General features: G+C 48.9%; 1 protein-coding gene across 1 annotated transcript; it reads left to right on the top strand.

The window, feature by feature from the left end:
* Positions 1-336: 336 nt before the first annotated feature.
* utp20 (UTP20 small subunit processome component) lies at positions 337-16,624 on the top strand. Its single transcript, XM_084039087.1, has 60 exons — positions 337-544; positions 771-851; positions 940-1,006; positions 1,095-1,227; positions 1,310-1,498; positions 1,576-1,657; positions 1,738-1,875; positions 1,976-2,131; positions 2,230-2,370; positions 2,449-2,583; positions 2,679-2,756; positions 2,836-3,014; positions 3,110-3,262; positions 3,416-3,504; positions 3,587-3,692; positions 3,787-3,937; positions 4,047-4,109; positions 4,186-4,353; positions 4,445-4,521; positions 4,698-4,777; positions 4,868-5,123; positions 5,209-5,388; positions 5,697-5,787; positions 5,893-5,978; positions 6,480-6,605; positions 6,989-7,155; positions 7,366-7,574; positions 7,691-7,834; positions 7,919-7,998; positions 8,110-8,345; positions 8,449-8,593; positions 8,682-8,769; positions 8,894-9,037; positions 9,125-9,178; positions 9,257-9,409; positions 9,486-9,641; positions 9,747-9,887; positions 9,972-10,109; positions 10,204-10,343; positions 10,428-10,510; positions 10,594-10,910; positions 11,006-11,145; positions 11,243-11,498; positions 11,595-11,762; positions 11,842-12,008; positions 12,094-12,241; positions 12,333-12,449; positions 12,517-12,687; positions 12,874-13,005; positions 13,099-13,209; positions 13,291-13,440; positions 13,524-13,706; positions 13,809-13,940; positions 14,017-14,149; positions 14,636-14,817; positions 14,905-14,976; positions 15,076-15,375; positions 15,574-15,700; positions 15,788-15,933; positions 16,026-16,624. Exons 1-60 carry the CDS (start codon positions 494-496, stop codon positions 16,179-16,181), a joined length of 8,442 nt encoding a protein of 2,813 aa, XP_083895213.1. The 5' UTR covers positions 337-493; the 3' UTR covers positions 16,182-16,624.
* Positions 16,625-17,223: the final 599 nt, after the last annotated feature.

Here is a 17,223-nt window from a genome sequence, read left to right as displayed (position 1 = left end):
ATATATATATATATATATATATATATATATATATATATATATATATAGATGATGTGTGTTGTTTGTTTTAGCTTTTTTAAAGAGTTTTTTAAATTAAAATAAAGACAGCTGAATGACATTGTAGTCACACGTAATGCTGTGTTTATTACTAGAGTCATAACAGTTACACATAGCAAGTTGGTTGTTTTATTTTCCCTTTATTCAAACGCGGTGCGTTCTTGTTTTCTCGCTTAGCGCGAAGCTTCAAACGAACCCGGAAGTGACGGTGGGATATCTCTCTCAACCCTCCGCGTCTATTTAGCTACCACGCGGAGCGTAAAAAAAAAAAAAAAAAATACCCACAATGCATTGTTCCGGCATGGCTGCGCCCTGGAGTCGGCGTGTGTGTGTAAACAGTTCTTAGCGAGGGAAGAAAAAGTCGTAGTTTTCATGCATTTTAATCGTTTAAATCTCAAAACGACCAACTAAGCACGCGCCAAACACCGAGACAAAGATGAAGATCAAATCCAAGTCTTCGTATCACAAGTCCGAGAACACCTACAGGGTGAGTAGTACCGCAGCGTGATGCTAGGAGATACAGGAGTGTCCTTATAGTGTATTTGTTTGTTTAACTGGTGTTTTATTTCAGCTAACAGTCTAATCCGTCAGCTAGCTAAGTTATTAGCCTGTGCTAGCTGCTAATTTAGTGACATAACGTTAGCCCCGTTACTGAATATCACCTCTGCTCCAGCAGATTCATAAAAAAAACTCTCTCTGGTGTCTTCTTCCAGTTTCTCACTTTTGCTGAAAGACTTTCCAACGTCAACATCGACGTCATCCATCGCATCGACAGGACTGGATCTTACGCAGAGGTTTGTTTGCTGACGCTTCTCAGTGTGTGTGTGTGTACGGGGTTTTTAAACGGAGATTGGTTGTGACGTGTGTTTGCTCCTCACGCAGGAAGTAGAGACCTACTTCTCCGAGGGACTGACGAAATGGAGGGACCTGAACTTGACGGAGCATTTCAGTACGTGTGACGCGTAAACAAACGCATAGGAGCTGAAGGTGTTTTATGAGGAAGCTGTTGAAATGAGTGTCTTCTTTAACATCCGCAGCGACGTTCCTGAAGGAGGTTTCCAACCAGAGCGAGTCCTTCAACATGCTGGTTTTCCACCAGAAGAAGATCGTGGAGAGTCTGAAAACGCACCTGGCCGTCAAGAACAGTCTGGCCTGCCAGCCGCTGCTGGAGTGAGTTGTCTCGTCATCTATCAGAGGAACAGAATGGTTGTGATGTAAGGTGATGATAACCCCCCCCCTTCCTCCCCTGCAGCCTGGTGGTCCAGCTGGCCAGAGACCTGCAGACGGACTTCTACCCCCATTTCCCCGACTTTTTCGTCCTGATCACATCGCTGCTGGACACCAAGGACACGGAGGTCCTGGAGTGGGCTTTCACCTGTCTCTCCTACCTGTACAAGTACCTGTGGAGGCTCATGGTGAAGGACATGACCAACATCTACAGGTGAGGAAATGAGACCAGACCACGTGGATTCGAGTGTCCCTGATGAATTAATGCGTCTTTTTTTCCCCCCCTGCCAGTTTGTACAGCACACTGTTGGAGCACAAGAAAGAGCACATCCGCAAGTTTGCAGCAGAGAGCTTCTCTTTCCTGATGAGAAAGGTGAGGTGTTCCTTTCTTTTTCGTGTGCCTTAAAGTTGAAGTGCGTATTTTTAACTGATGTCTCGTTGTGTCACACACAGGTTCCAGATCTCGATGCCCTGTTGAGTCACGTGTTCTCGGACCTGCAGCAGCATCCCGACAAGGCGGAGGGGACGGGCCTGCTGCTGTTCGAGATGTGCAAGGGAGTCCGAAACATGTTCCACTCCTGCGCTGCGAACGTGAGTTTCCTAAAATGTGTAAAAGACTTTAAAAAAAAAAAAAAAGCTCCGTGATATAAAAGTCCTGAATGTTTTGTTTCTCTTCACGCGTCCCGCCCAGGCTTTCCCCGTCGCTTTGCGTAAGCTCGGACCCTCAACCGATCCGGGGGCCTCTCTGCCGTGGGACACCGTCAGGGACGCTCTGGATCACATGGCCCAGGCTGCGGCCAATCACGTCGAGAGAGAACACTTCCTGGTTTTGTGGGAGTCCTTGCAGGTGAGCGAGACGTGTGACATCATCATGTGATCGGTCCCTCCTCCACCCTCCCCGCCTGGCGTGTGACGGTGGTGTGTGTGTGTCCCCCTCATGTACAGACCAGCGTGGTGGAGGTCCTGGGTGTTATAGAGGCCAACGGAGAAGGGGCGGAGCAACTGGAGAGACTGCTGTTCATTCTCCATACCCTGGTGTCCCACAAGGACGGAGCCAAGATCAGCAAGCCGGAGGCCGTCTGCCAGGTATTTGTGAGGGGAAAAAAAACCTGTAATTCTCTTTTCTTTTTATTTACTGAATGTTTTCATCATCTCATCCTTCAGACGGTGTTGCAGCTGATTCAGAGCGCGTCGCTGTCGGATTCCTGCTCCCGTCTGCTGCTCCAGATCGCCTCCTCTCTGCTCCTCGGGGAGAACGTCGCCCTGCCCAAAGCGCTCATCCAGGAGACTGTTCAACAGGTGTGTGTGTGTTTATGATAAACGGGTTTGCATCCGTGTGTTGTGCAGGGTGCGTGTATCCGTGTGCCTCCCTGACTCTTTTCCTTCCCCGCCAGGTGTTTGGCAGCACGACGGGGCGAGATCTGATCCTCGAGTTCACCAAGGAGATGTTCACCATGAAACACTTTGAACAGGTGAGTCTTCACTAGAGTGGTACATCTGGTCGTCTTTTCTTTTCCACGACCCCCGTGACACTCTCCTTCCCTCCTCCAGCTCTTCCTCCCCAGCCTGTTGCGCTTCACGACGGGGCTGCTCGGCTCCGCTGACCCCCTGTCTCGCCACAGCGGTCTGGATGCGCTCGTCAGTCTGATCCTCGCCAAAGCCCCGCCCTCCACCGACGGCTCCATGGCCTTTGAGACCTACCCACTGCTCTTCACCGCACAGAAGATGGGGTGAGACATCGTGTGAAACCTCTCTTTCTGTTCAAATTTGAAATGTGTGATTTTTTTTCCCCCAGGAGGTAAATGTGTTTTTTCTGCTCCGGCAGCGAGGAGGCGGGTCAGGCCAGCGGTTCAACGCCAGAGCAGCCTGCGGTGCCAGAGTCGGTGCTGTCGCTGATCCAGCATCCCGAGGACCAGAACCAGTCCATCACAGACCTGTCGCTGCCTTGGGCTGCCCTGGTGCTGCTGCCACACCTCAGGTAACACACTCACATGTCGACTTACGTGTGTTAAAATAATCTAATATTACAGCAGGAGCCTTGACTGTTACTGTGTTACGTTGCTGAAAGGTCTGATTGATGCATTCTGTTTATTATACTGATGATGTAATAAGGTTTTTTGTTTTTTTTTAGGCCCATTGATCCAGCTAGCGTTCTTCCTGCTGTGACTGCTTTCTTAAACCACCTCCTGTGTGAGATTGAGTCAGAGAAACTGGGAAAAGGTTTGTGATTTTTGAATTTGATTTTGGACCAAGTTTTTGCTGTTCTTCGAGACCGACTTGAACCCACTTCTCTGCCCTCCAGCTGGCCTCTTTGTAGCCAGACAGGCCCTGAGCTGCCTCCTCACTCTGGACGGCTCTGCCCAGCTTCTCTCACTGGTCTCTGTGGACAAGATCAACCTGATCCTAGGGTGAGGACCGCGTGTCAGTCAGCTGGATGAATGGAAAGAAAGCTGCGATATAAAAATCCCCGTTTTTCAACCGTTGTATTTCTTGTGGTTACAGGAAGTTTCCCACAGACCTGTCCGCCCTGTTGCTAGGAGACCTGTACTACACCCGCCTGTCACTCAGCGGCGTTTCAGAGCACCTTTCCCACAGTGCACTGCTGGAGGTCCACCAGATGCTGCACGCAAACCTCTCCTCCAACATCTCCAAGGTATGTCAGCAGAGTTCTCATTTTCATTCGTTAAAGCTGCATCGTAAGCTGTAATGATAATATGAATTTGTTTATTAAATTCATTAAATTAAATCCTTTTCTCGCTCAGATCCGCCTGCTGACTTTGAGGATTCTCTCTCAGTTTGAGGCGGAGCTCCCTTCGCAGGCCGAGGTACGACCGTTAGCACAGATTCTCTTGAGAGTGTAGGAAACGACGTGGTCTGATTCGTGTGTCTGCCGCTCTGCAGGGTGAGGAGAACGTGGAGGTGCAGCCGGTGTTCGCCGTGTGCCTGCAGGCCGAGCTGGTGCCGGCCTCGGTGCAGGACTACAGAGACAAACTGCTTCACCTCCGCAAGCTGAGACACGACCTGGTGCAGCGCAGTCTGCCACAGGGGTCGCCCGGCACCTTCCAGCAGGTGAACACGACGCTCTCTTAAAGCAACACCATGATATGGATACGTTTAGCAGTTCTGTATGCAAACCTAAGAAATGCTCATCTTCCTGCAGGTGCCTCTGCGTTACCTCATTGCAATGCTGTACGTCAACTTCAGGCCGCTGTGGGACGCCGTCATTGAACTCCTCGTGTGAGTACAGAGGGATCCCGCCGAGTGTCATATTTTGATTCGTTGAATGCCGAAATGACTACATCATGACGACGATTTGTGAAAAGCCTGAAGGCATGGTTTGTTCGGTCTGTCTGCAAGATGACAAGCACTTTTAAAATGCTTGTTTTGTGAATGGAGTTCTGTTTCCTTCACAGGAGCCATGCCAGAGGGATGGACAACAAGAACTTCTGGAGCGTCTACCATGAACATCTGGAGATGGTGGCAGGGCTGGCTGGTAATTTATTCAATTCTTCACTTAACTGCTCGGGGGAAGCATGGAAAGGAACTGTGACAAAACGAGATATTCCTCCTCTTTGTGTCATAGAACAAGAATTGCAGGCGGACGGCGAGGCTGATGAAGAGGAAGAGTCGTGTCTTCACGACGAGCCGGGCTGCAGCGTCATTGAAAGCGGCGACGTGGGGGTTCTGTTCCTCGAGCAGCTGAAGTCGACCTCCAACCCCAACGAGAGGACGGACTTCCCCAACTTCCGCAGCCTGCTGTGGCGCTGCATGACCCAGTTTCCTGACCGAGTGGAGCCACGCTGCCGGGAGCTGAGCCCCCTGCTGCTCAGGTTCATCAGGTCAGTGTTTTCAACGAATCTGCAGCCGATTTGATCATTTTTCCCAATCATTTGTTACATCTTGATGTTTGTTGTTTGCCGTCAGGAATGAGTTTTACTCCGCCGACCTGCTGGTGGCGCCCACTCAGGACTTGAGGAAGCTGAATGACGCCGCTCTAGAGGAGTCTGCGATGGAGGAAGAGGAGGAGAGGGATGAGGAGGAACGGGAAGCAGAGGAGGGAGGCAGACAGCAGAGGAAGGCCCTTCCTAAGAGAGCTGCTGCCAAGTAAGACATCACAATCACACTGAATGCTGTTTCCACCTGATGGTGATTTGGGATTGACAATATTATACTGATAATCATCAAAATATGATCATAAATCTTAAGGTCTCCCTGCATAAAAAAAGGATGAATACAAATAAATAGAATAAAATCTTTTTATATCCTGATTTTTTTAAATCAGGCTCTATTTTTACCATCATAGTAAGCTTTTTAAAGTTGCGTAAAGATCCGTGAGTCCTTAACTATTACAGAAATGAAACATCAACAATGTCGGTATAACTGAACCATGTGTGGCTCTTTTTTCTCTCTAGACAGCTGATCACCCATCTGAAGGTATTCGCCAAATTCACCAACCCTCGCTCTCTCTACCTGGAGAGCAGCCTCAGTGCACTTTATAACCAGGTAACACACACACACCTTGTCTTAAAGCAATACCAGCAGACACCTGCCGGATACCAGGGACCTAAATATCAGAATTGAACCATGAAATGTGTCTTTTTTTTCCAGCTGCTCTGCCATCAGGACCAGCAGATCCAGCGAGTGGCTCTGGAATGTGTTCTCACATACAAAGACTCCAACATAGTGCCGTACAAGTAAGAGAACTACCGTAACCACCTGAAGAGAGGGGAAAGCAAGTATAAAGTAATATGTGCCTTGTGGCAACAGTCCCCCATTCTTCCTTTTGCTCAATGAGCTCGTTGTGAGCGTCTTGGATAGGAATCAGAGCTCTCGTCCTGCGGTTCCAGGCGGAGGAATGTTGACTTCCACCTCGCGGCGGCCGAACATCGTGTCCTCTGTCGTCTGTTATCAAGCTATCGGTTTACTTCACCTCCATTCTGGCTGCAGACAGATGTGTGTTTCTGGGGACGTTTAGTGTTACTGATGATTTGAACAGATCCTGTGATTCAGGATTCTTTTTTTTCTTTTTTTTTTGCACGTTTGTTCAATCCACATTTTATTAAATACACAAAGTATCATGATTTTATTTTGTACCTAATTATCTACCCTGTGAATGCGTATTTGTTGGAGACGTTGAGCCTTTCCAGGCTGTAGGGGTGAAGTGCTCTGACCTTTTTGTTTTCGTGTGTGCACAGGGAGAATCTGGAGAGGCTTCTGGACGACAAACACTTCAAAGAGGAGATCGTCCATTTTAACATTACTGAGGAGACGGGAGTCATCGAGGCTTCACACAGAGCCAGACTCATCCCACTGCTCATGAGGTATGTGTGTCAGAGTATGAGTTTCCTTGTTTAATTATTATTATTATTATAATTCTACATTTTGGGAAGATGAGAGGTTCAATGCCGAAGTGTAAAAACGCCGAGATGAGGATGAGCTTTTATCACTGGAGAGCTTAGCGTAGCATGAAATCATTTACAGTTACATATTGACGTTCACAGTTAAACTGCTTTTCATCTGCCCGGCTTTTAAACAACAGGAATGTGCTTTTACAGACTCCGCCTCCAGCCAGTCTGTCTCCCACACTTCCACTGTTGACTTTTTTTTTTATGATATTGGTTCTGTGTTTCATTCATCCGGAGGTTTTCATGGAATCAGCTTTTACTTCCGCTGCTTGATGCCAACGTTTTTTTTTATGACACAGGATCCTGTTCGGCCGTCTGCGCAGTAAAGCAGGAAGTAAGTTTCAAGGCAAGACGAGCGCCTCCGCCCGCTCCTCCATTATCCTGCGTTTCCTGGCGGGTTGCCAAGAGGAGGAGCTGGGAATATTCATCGACCTGCTGCTGGAGCCCGTCTGCCATCACAGCCAAGGTAGGACCTTCATTATGGGCTGTTAAGAGTAGATCAATGGGTGAATATCTAAACACATTCATCTACGTGTAGCTTTAATTATTATTATTTTAAAATGATAATACTTTTGCTTAAATTTGTAGTTGATTCACAGGGAAAAATAAACACCTTTTGAAATAATTCAGAGAATATATCCTGCAAATAAATCAAAATCTATGTGTTCGTCTCCAGGTTCCTGCCTGGCAGCAGTGGAGAAGGCCGTCGCCGAGACGGACGTGGGCGGCGTCCTGCCTCTGGGCCGGCAGCACAGCCTGCTGAACATCATCAACGTGGTGATCCAGAAGCTGGGCCACCTCATCCACATCTACCTGCCCAAGGTGCTGCAGATCCTGCTGTGTGTCACCGCCTCCGTGTCCACCGTCCTGGACAAAAGGGACCAGGTAATCACCATAGTGACTGATGTCAGATAACTGTCATTTAATGTAATCTGATATTAATTTAGAGATGCAGCCCCTCAGGGCCCTGGTTTTTCAGTGTCTTCCCTCATTGTTTGCAGCTGCGTGCCGGCTGCATCAGTCCTCTAAAGAACCTGCGGCGTCTCGGCATCCTGAGGATCCAGGACTTCTTTAACGGCTTCGACTCCTACAGCTTCAGTGCCGACGAGCTGGACGGCGTCTTCCACGCTGTGGTCTGGCCTCAGGTGTGTTTCACAAAAATGTGTCTTTATGTGGGGTTGTCATCATGTTGTTATACGTGTCTGGCTGACATTTCTGCGTTTGTGCAGTTGTGTCGTCTCCCTACAGAGAGCACTTACTCCCCCACCCCTGTGCTGAAACTCCTCCATGTCTGGTGCAAAAATGCCAGGTTGGTTACTTCCTCCTTCCGTCTACCAGAACATCTCCACCAGTTAATGGTAGCTGTCATCCAGAGGGAGTACAAATAATACATGTCTATTTTTCTGTCTGTCTGTCACAGGTTCTTCCCTCTCTTGGCCAAGCAGAGACCAAACCAGCCAGAGTTTGACGTCCTCCTCAATGTCTTCGCCCTGCTCTCAGCCAAGAAAGTTTCCCCAGGGACCATCGCCATGGTGATGGACATAGCTGAGACCCTAGCAACCGCCGAAGACTTTGTTGCCACAGAGGGTGAGACGGAGCTGATCGTCAACGACTGTGTGTTCCCGCAGCCTAAAGAGGGCTCTCTGGTGTCTGCAGGTCAGCAGAGTTTACCTTATTTTATCTGTAATATATATTAAATACTGTATTTATCTTGCAACTTCTTTATGCAAAGTTGTGCATGTCGTTGCGTCTCCTCCAGACTCACTGAGTCGGGGCTCCAGCTTGCTGCTGCCTCACATATCCACGCTGCTGCAGTACCTCAGCGGCATCGTGCGCAACACAGACAGGCTCAAGAAGAAGAAGTTCAGGACTCAGGTGGCCAAAGAGCTCAACATCCTCTCCAAGTTAGTGTTTGATTCGTTTCATTTGTTTCACTGTAGGATGTAGGATCCATGCAGTTGTCTCATCAAACGATTAACCTTTCTCCGTCAGGATCAGTCGATTCGTTAGCGATAAGGAGCAGAGCTCGGTGCTCATCAGCCTGTTGCTGCCGTACCTGCAGAAAGGCCACAATCCTCAAGTAAGACTTTCTACTTCAAGAGCTCTACCCTGCATTATAGCCACAAATTCATTAGTTTAAGGTCAGAAGAAGGATGCGTGCCTGAGATGCTCATCCATCATCTTCACGCTGCTGTTTGTTTCAGGAGACAGAAATTGACATCCTGGCCACGGTGCAGAACCTGCTGCGACAGTGTGTGCAGCCCTCCGACTTCCTGCGGCCGCTCAGCAAACTCTTCTCCGTCATTCACAACAAGCTGCCCAGGCAGGCCCTCACTAACGTCTTCCAGGTACAGCAGAGAACAGAATCCTATGATCACAGATGTTTGTAGTTTTAAGCATAAATAGGTTGATTTTTTTATGTGCTCTCCTTTCAGACGCTGTCAGATCTGGATCCTTCACTCACATACATCACTGACTTAGCAACAAAGGTAAGGTATCGTTTATTACATTCACATAGGATTTCCACAACCGGGAAGAAAACACGTGCTGTTCCCTGCCCTCTCCAGCTCAACGCGTTCGACAGCCGACACCTGGACGAGATCTACTTTGACGTGCGTCTGCTGGCGTTCCAAGACGCCACCCGGCGGGTCAAAGACATGACGACTCTGGACCTGGACTACATCAGCATCATCATGCACAACTGCTTCCACACCTATGAGGCAAGCAGATATATGACACGGATATACCGTCTAAAGTTAAAAAGCTTTAGATTAATTTCTTGCCTCCTTTCTCCAGATCGGCGACATGTCGCTGGGAGACAACGCCACCATGTGTATGTCTGCAGTCATCACCCAGCTGGCGGCAGTCGGTGCTGGAGAGCAGCTCTACAAGGACGTGGTACAACACACCATCCTGGACGCCGTTCACAAGGGGCTTCACAGCAAGACGGATGTAGGAACACGCACATTTCCTTCCCTTTCTGTCGAGATTCATGCTCTAAATATATGAAACTCGCTGTCAAGTAAGTTAAAAAATGTGCTCTCTTCCCTCTACTAGAGTGTGCAGCATGAATACACCACCGTGCTGGCCTGCCTGGTGAAGACCTTCCCCACCAAGAAGGAGTTCAGGGACCTGGTCCAGCTCACCGACTACAACGACCTCGAGTCTGACTTCTTTGAGCACATGAAACACATCCAGGTCCGACAGAAACCCTTCCTTTCTTTCCTTTTTATCCGACTGTTCGACACAAACTGACTGCTTGTTTCTTCCTTTTTTGTTCAGATCCACCGTCGCGGTCGTGCCCTGAGGAAGTTGGCCAAGCAGCTGACCGAGGGCCAGGTGCTGCTGACGCCTCGTTCTCTGCAGAACTACATCATGCCGTACGCCATGACAGCCCTGCTAGATGAGAAGATGCTCAAGGTGATGGTTTGGTGAAACGGTTTGAGAAGAAAACACACGTGTCTTGTTAGTTTGTTGTGTCTGATGGTGACCCTCGTCTCCTCACACGCTGCAGCACGAGAACATGATATCAGCGTCGGTGGAGATCGTGGGCGCCGTGTGCCGCAGGCTGACCTGGTCCAAGTACTTCTACTACCTCAAACACTTCGTCCACATCCTGCAGACGGGGCAGACCGAGCAGAAACTGGCCGTCAGGTGGTTAAAAATAAATACATGAATATAGACTTGTGTCATTTAACATGATTTGCTGACTCCTTTGTTGTACCTCTATAACTCCAGTTTGCTGGTCACAGTCCTGGATGCTTTCCATTTTGACCATGAGACCCTCACCAGAGAGATGGAGGCTGCCAAAGCCAGAGAGGGTGAGTGACGAATCCCACTTTATAACATACAGTAATTAATTAATTCATTGATCAAACATCCTAAACTCCACATCTCCGTCAAGCCGAGAGTGTTGCAGCCGAAGAAGATGACGAGGAGCAACCTGCAGCCGATGAGTCAGACGCCAGCGACGATGAGGAGCCAATGGAGGTAGACGGAAAGACGGCTCCATCTGTCGTTCCCATGGAAACAGACCCCACGAGTGGAGGAAAGGCTGCCGTCGCTAAGGAAGCGAAGAAGAGGCCGGCGGTGCCTAAACCCGTCCCGGTAGCCAGCGGTCTGCCGCAGAGCAGAGAGGAGCTGGAGACTCTCATCAGCACCATCCACCAGACCGTTAACACCGGCGTGCTGCCCCGCCTGCACAAGTGTCTCACTGCAAAGGTTCGATGCCCACGCATGTACACGGTCCAAATGAATTCTGAGAACTGAACGGCAGTATGATACAGGAAGTGTGTGTCTGTGTGTGTGTCGTCCAGATAAAGCGTGATGATGAGCACAAGGCAGTGAAGTCCAAGGATGTGAAGGAGGAGGAGGTGGCAAGGATACCGATAGGCTTCGCCATGGTCAAACTGATGCAGACTCTGCCTCCAAACATCATGGAGGTCAACCTGCCCGGGTATGCAGCTGTGTGCTTTCAAGCTTTTTATATATAAATATAAATATATATATATATATATGAGACAATTTTAAAATGTTAATGATTTGTCATCCAGGATCCTGATCAAGGTGTGCGTGGTGCTGAGGAACCGCTTCCAGGAGGTCCGTGACGTGGCGAGGGGAACTCTGGTGAAGATCATCGAGACTTTAGGCTGCAGGTACCTGCAGTTCCTGGTCAAGGAGATGCAGGGCATCCTGGCCAAGGGCTACCAGGTCCATGTGCTAACGTTCACCGTGTACCAGCTGCTGTCAGTCCTCAAGCCGACCCTGAAGAGTGGTGACCTGGACTCATGCATGAACATGCTCATCGATGTAAGAACACTTAACTCACGAAGTTGATTCAAGTTTATTCTGGATATTTATGGTGGATTTGTGTTTATCTTCGTCCCCTTCTCGCCTGTTGGTCAGATTTTTAACAACGAGCTGTTCGGGCCCGTGGCGGAGGAGAAGGAGGTGAAGGGGATCGTCTCCAAGCTGATGGAGGCTCGGCACAGCAAGAGCATGGACTCCTATGAGCTGCTGGCACATTTTTGCAGCAAGGAGAGCGTCACCAAGTTCCTGTTGCCACTGAAGGAGGTGAGGCGGTATAAAAACATGTTAATACGTCTTTAAACTTGAGAATTCTGCGACTTGACGTGAAGCATTTGACTTTCAGCTGCTGGAGAATTCGTCCAGTCTGAAGGTGTGTAACCGGGTGGGCGCGGTGCTGCGGCGGCTGGTCCTGGGTCTGCTCGACAACGAGGGCTTGACTCCTCAGGATATCCTGCTGCTGTGCCACGGCCTGGTCAGCCAGAGTCTGCCGCTGCTCACCAAGAGAGACCGGTACGCTCACACACACCTACACAAGCTCACATCACTATACAGTAAATCACTTTACTGATATCCATGTACGACGCTGTGTGTGTAGAGAGAGAGCCTCGGCTAAGCCCCCCGCAGACCCCAGACTGCCTCCTCCCAGCTGCCTGCTCCTGCTTCCGACTCCAAAGAGGGGAGGCCAGAAAGCTCCAGTCAGCAGCCGAACCAACATGCACATCCTGGTGGACGCCGGCCTCAAGGTGCTCACCGGAACCCGAGCCCTGATTCTTCTGCGTAATAGATTTGTTTCCCCGTTGCCAATTGTTTTGTGCGTCTCCGCCCGTCTCTCAGCTGCTCCACCTGAGTCTGAAGAAATCCAAAGTGAAGTCGTCCGACGACTCGGCCCTTCAGATGCTGGACCCGTTCGTTCTGCTGATGCTCGACTGCCTGGATTCCATGCACGTCAAGGTACTACACGTTTACATGGGTTACCCGTCCTGATGTCTGAGATTATAACTCCTCTCCCGTCTCCCAGGTGATCACAGAGGCTCTGGTGGCCTTCACTTGGCTCCTGAAGTTCCCTCTGCCAGCCGTGGAGCAGAACGCCGACCAGCTGACCAAGCAGCTCTTTGTCCTGCTGAAGGATTACTCCAAGGCCGGAGCCGCCCGCGGGGAGAACTACCACCTGGTCCAGAACTGCTTCAAGGTACCAGAAATAAGACATGCACATGAAGATGGGGATACCATCCGTCACATTCTGGAACATTCCATTTTAGTTTCTTAAATTCAGAAAGTAGTAATAAATAATAATAAATCAAACTAAATATAGAAATTACATTCTTAGAGAGACGATATGATTTGTGATGTTCATCTTGATGTTTTTGTCTCGCAGGCAATCACCATCCTGGTGAAGAACGTCAAAAGCAACCAGATCTCAGAGACGCAGCTCCAGGTGTTGCTAGGATACGCTGAGGAGGACATCTACGACCAGTCTCGCCAGGCCACCGCCTTCGGCCTGCTGAAGGTAAAAATGTTGACCTGAATAAATAAATGTCATTCCAGGACAATCTGGATCAGTTTGTATATGTGAGTCTGTTTCTGTATGTTTCTCCTCCAGGCGATCCTGTCCAGGAAGCTCATTGTTCCAGAGATGGAGCAGGTGATGAAAAAAGTGTCCAAGCTTTCCGTTACCGGTAGCAACGCTATGATCAGGATCCACTGTCGACAGGTACATGCACTTAAAAAAAAAAAAAAAGACTAGCCCCATTTCTCTTTTAAACTCTTTTGTTCACCAAGTGTTTGTTTGCAGATCTATCTGAAATACCTGCTGGACTACCCGCTGGGGAGGAAGCTGCGAGAGCACCTGGACTTTGTGGTGGCCCAGCTGCACTACGAGCACGACACAGGCAGGGAGTCCGTGCTGGAGATGCTGGCCTACATCTTCCAGACTTTCCCTCAGGTGAGCACATTTCCTCTCAGGTCTGCGTGTGCTCAAAAATCACAGCAAACACTTACCGACTGCTGCTGTCACCTTCTGCTCAGAAACTGCTGTTGCAGCACAGCGGCTTGTTCTTCGCCCCGCTGTCCCTGGTCGTGGTCAACGATGACTCGGCACGCTGCAAAAAAATGGCCGCCATGGCCATCAAAGCCCTGCTGGCCCAGCTGGACTTGAACCACCAGAACAGCTTGTTCTCCCTGGTCACCACCTGGCTGAATGCAGAAAAGGTCGACACACTTTTACTCAGAATTGATTTCAAATCAGCTGTTTTTTGTAATATTAACCTGATTTATGTTGAAGTTAAAACTCGCTCCGACCTGTCCTCCCAGGCCAGCCTGCGGCGTCTCGGGGCTCAGATCTGCGGTCTGTTCGTGGAGCAGGAGGAGGAGAATTTTTCCCGCCGCGTGGACGACCTGCTGCCTCTGCTGGAGAAAGAGACCAACCCCGACAACTACGAAGACGTGAGGCGACGTCTTTGTCCGCAAGTTTTGAAGCCCGAGTGAAAAGGAAGCCCCTTAACGCTCCGTGTCTTTACAGATCGAGGAGGAAGAGGAGGAGAGGGCGGCGGACCGGCTGCTGTTCAGCTTCCTGACTCTCATCACCAAACTGAGCAAACACTGCGGCCTGCTGGAGCTCAACAAGCCTCACGACACGCTCAGTCGTATCTGGGGTAAAGGACACACACACACACACACACACACACACACACACACACACACACACACACACACACACACTTCATTTTCAGGGTCACTTTTTCAATTTTGGATTCAGAGAGGTCAAAAAGGTCGTCAAAGGACTAAAGACTTCATGTCTGTCCCATTCTTGTGATTTATTTATTTATAATTTCATTTTTCTGACATACCATATATGACATTTTTGTGATATTTTTATGGCAAAACTTCATTTTTTTAATGACATACTTTTTGCTTTTTTTCTACTTTTTAGGAGATATTATACTGTGAATTTTTTATGACAAACTAAATATGACTTTTAACAAATGGACTTCTAACATCACATGTCAGTATTCAGTTACACACAAATGTCCTGCAGGACAAAATGACAAAGTGGTGATATTTCGGACACATGAATTGCAACGTGACACTTTGATGGAGGCGTACGACTGCGCGGTGGTAATCCCTGTCTTCTCTGGCAGCTCACATTGAAGCCCACCTGCGGTACCCTCACTGCTGGGTGTGGCTGACCGCCTCGCAGCTCTTTGGTCAGCTGTTCGCAGCCCATCAGGCGGAGCACCTGGTGGCCGTTTGGAGAGGAGAGGAAGTTGCTTCCACCCAGTCGCCAGCAACGGCCTTCATCACCAGCAACCTGGACAAGAAGGTGAGTCATCGGTTTGTCTGGCTGTGATCTGATTTCTGCACCGTACTCTCATTTGAATGTTTTTTTCTCTCTCTTTTTTGACAACAGATGAGGGAGCTGGCGTTATCTTTCTGCCATCAGCTTCAGTCCAAGTTCCTAGACATGGCGTCAGGAGAGCAGGTGCTCAAACTCCACCATACCACACCTGAAAGCCTGTATCCAAAACACATTGCTCATCACGTGAGAGTTGATTGACGGGAATTTGTTCCACTTCCACAGGTGATCAAGAACCTGCTGTTCGTCGGCAAAGTCATCTACCTCCTCTCCCCCGAGTCCGAGGTCACTCCCCCTCAGGAAGAGGTGAAAAAGGAGGAGGAGCAGAAGGAGAACGGAGATGATGAGGAGAAGGAAGCAGAGGAGGAAGAAGAGAACGAAGATGACAAGGAGAAAGACGAAGAGGAGGAGGAGGAGGAGGAAGGGGACAAGGATGATCGGCCTCCTTCCCTGCTGTGGTTGATGAAGAAGCTGTCGCTGATGGCCAAGAGGGAGGCTGCGTACACTCCCAAAGTTCCCCTGAAGGTAAACACACCTGCGTCTCCTCCTCACCCGTTAGCTCCGCCCATTGGGGATGTGGTATCCTGGTCACGGGAGGAGAGAGGATCCGAGGAAGCATGATGAAAAGCAGTTCTCTGGTTAACTTCAGCCTTGACTTCCAATATCAGGGATGGGTATTTTATATAATGTAATAATATTATGGGTACATTTGTTCTGCCACAGAGAACGTGTGTGTTTAAGTTCCTGGGAGCGATGGCCATGGACCTGGGGAAGGAACGACTCGGCCCCTACCTCACCACGCTCATCACGCCTCTGTACAGGGAGCTGGACAGCACGTATGCAGACCAAGGTAACCGCTCTGAACACGCCTTTAAAAAAACAGTGGATTAACCTCAGACTTCCAACAAAAATCCATTGAACCCCGCTCTATGTCCAGATCCCACCCTGAAGAACCTGGCACAGGAGCTGATAGAGCTTATGAAGAGGCACGTGGGCCTGGAGAAATTCTCCTTGGCCTTCTCTGCTGTCCAGAAAGAGTTTTCACAGAGGCGAGCCGAGCGCAAAAGACACCGAGCCATGCAGGTATGATGACGAAAACGCACAAACACACAGAAAGCAACAACTTTATACCCCCCCCCCACCGATGAATTAACGTTTGTCTCCCGTCTTCCCAGGCGGTGGCTCATCCCGACATAGCGGCCAAGAAGAAGCTCAAAAAGCACAAGAACAAAATAGAAGCCAAGAAAAGGAAGATCGAGTTCCTCCGGCCCGGCTATAAAGCCAAGAGGCAGCGGAGCCACACGCTCAAAGATCTGGCCATGGTGCAGTGAGCCGCCGCCATGTCGGCTGATCAAGGACGGTGGGCGGAGAGGAACGCTGGCCAGTTGACCCCCGGGAGAATGATGTAGCTGGACGTGTCCACCTTTATTATTCTCAGTTGTCAAACCAACCTTCTCACTGACAGAAAACAGATGTTTCTCCCTGGTGGCTTGCTAAGAAGTGTGTGGAGCAAGAATGTGATGAAAAACCTCACCATACAAAATGCTAATTAGCTACTCCAACTTCTCTGTTGATTATCCAACAGCCGTGTGTGTGTTTGTGTGCGAATGTGTGTGTGTGTGTGTGTGAGACATCAGCTCATATGAACTCTACCTTTGATCTTCCCGCTGAGAACAAAGTGTAGAATTACCGTCAGATTTATATCGCGTGTCGTTAATTGTACAACGTTTTATAATTAAAAAAAAGGGCAAGGCAAGCCGAGTTAAGGCGGACCTGGATACAGACCAATTGTGTTGATTTATTTGCATCATTTTTATGATCTTTGGCTGCGTCAAGTTTCCAAACGTTGAAAGTCTGCTCATTGTACATCCTGTTTCAAATCAGAAGCACCACTACTGTTTGTTGTTCACATTATTTGTTAGCGATTTATTTTGAAAACAACCAGAAGGTTAATTTCTCACCATGGCTAGCTTCAAATATCTCCTAAATGTGTGAGACATTTAGAAACAGCTGTTATTTTGACAAACTTGGGAATCTATGTGGTCACTTTCTCGCCTACAGTTTAGCCGTCCTCTGCAACCATTGCTCCACGCTCACGTATGCGTGTTTCAAAGATGGGGAGTCATTCACCCCAGCAAGCTGGACCGGCCTGCAGGTCTGGCAAAACGTCGTGGTGTAGGACATTACGAATTTTGGCTTTTTTCGTGAACTATGAAAAATTAGACCATGTTTTTTTATGGCTGTTTTGGAGTCACTACACCCAGACTTTGATTGACACGTGATATACAAGCATATGTTATGACTTTTAAATCATTTTTACAACATTTTATGAAATTTGTCAATTTTTCACTTTTTTTTCGACATGCTATAGTA

Source organism: Eutrigla gurnardus (genome assembly GCF_963514095.1).
Source record: "Eutrigla gurnardus genome assembly, chromosome: 21".
Taxonomy (NCBI): domain Eukaryota; kingdom Metazoa; phylum Chordata; class Actinopteri; order Perciformes; family Triglidae; genus Eutrigla; species Eutrigla gurnardus.
The sequence above is the reverse complement of the archived record's forward strand: the minus strand, read 5'-3'. Positions and strand labels throughout refer to the sequence as shown.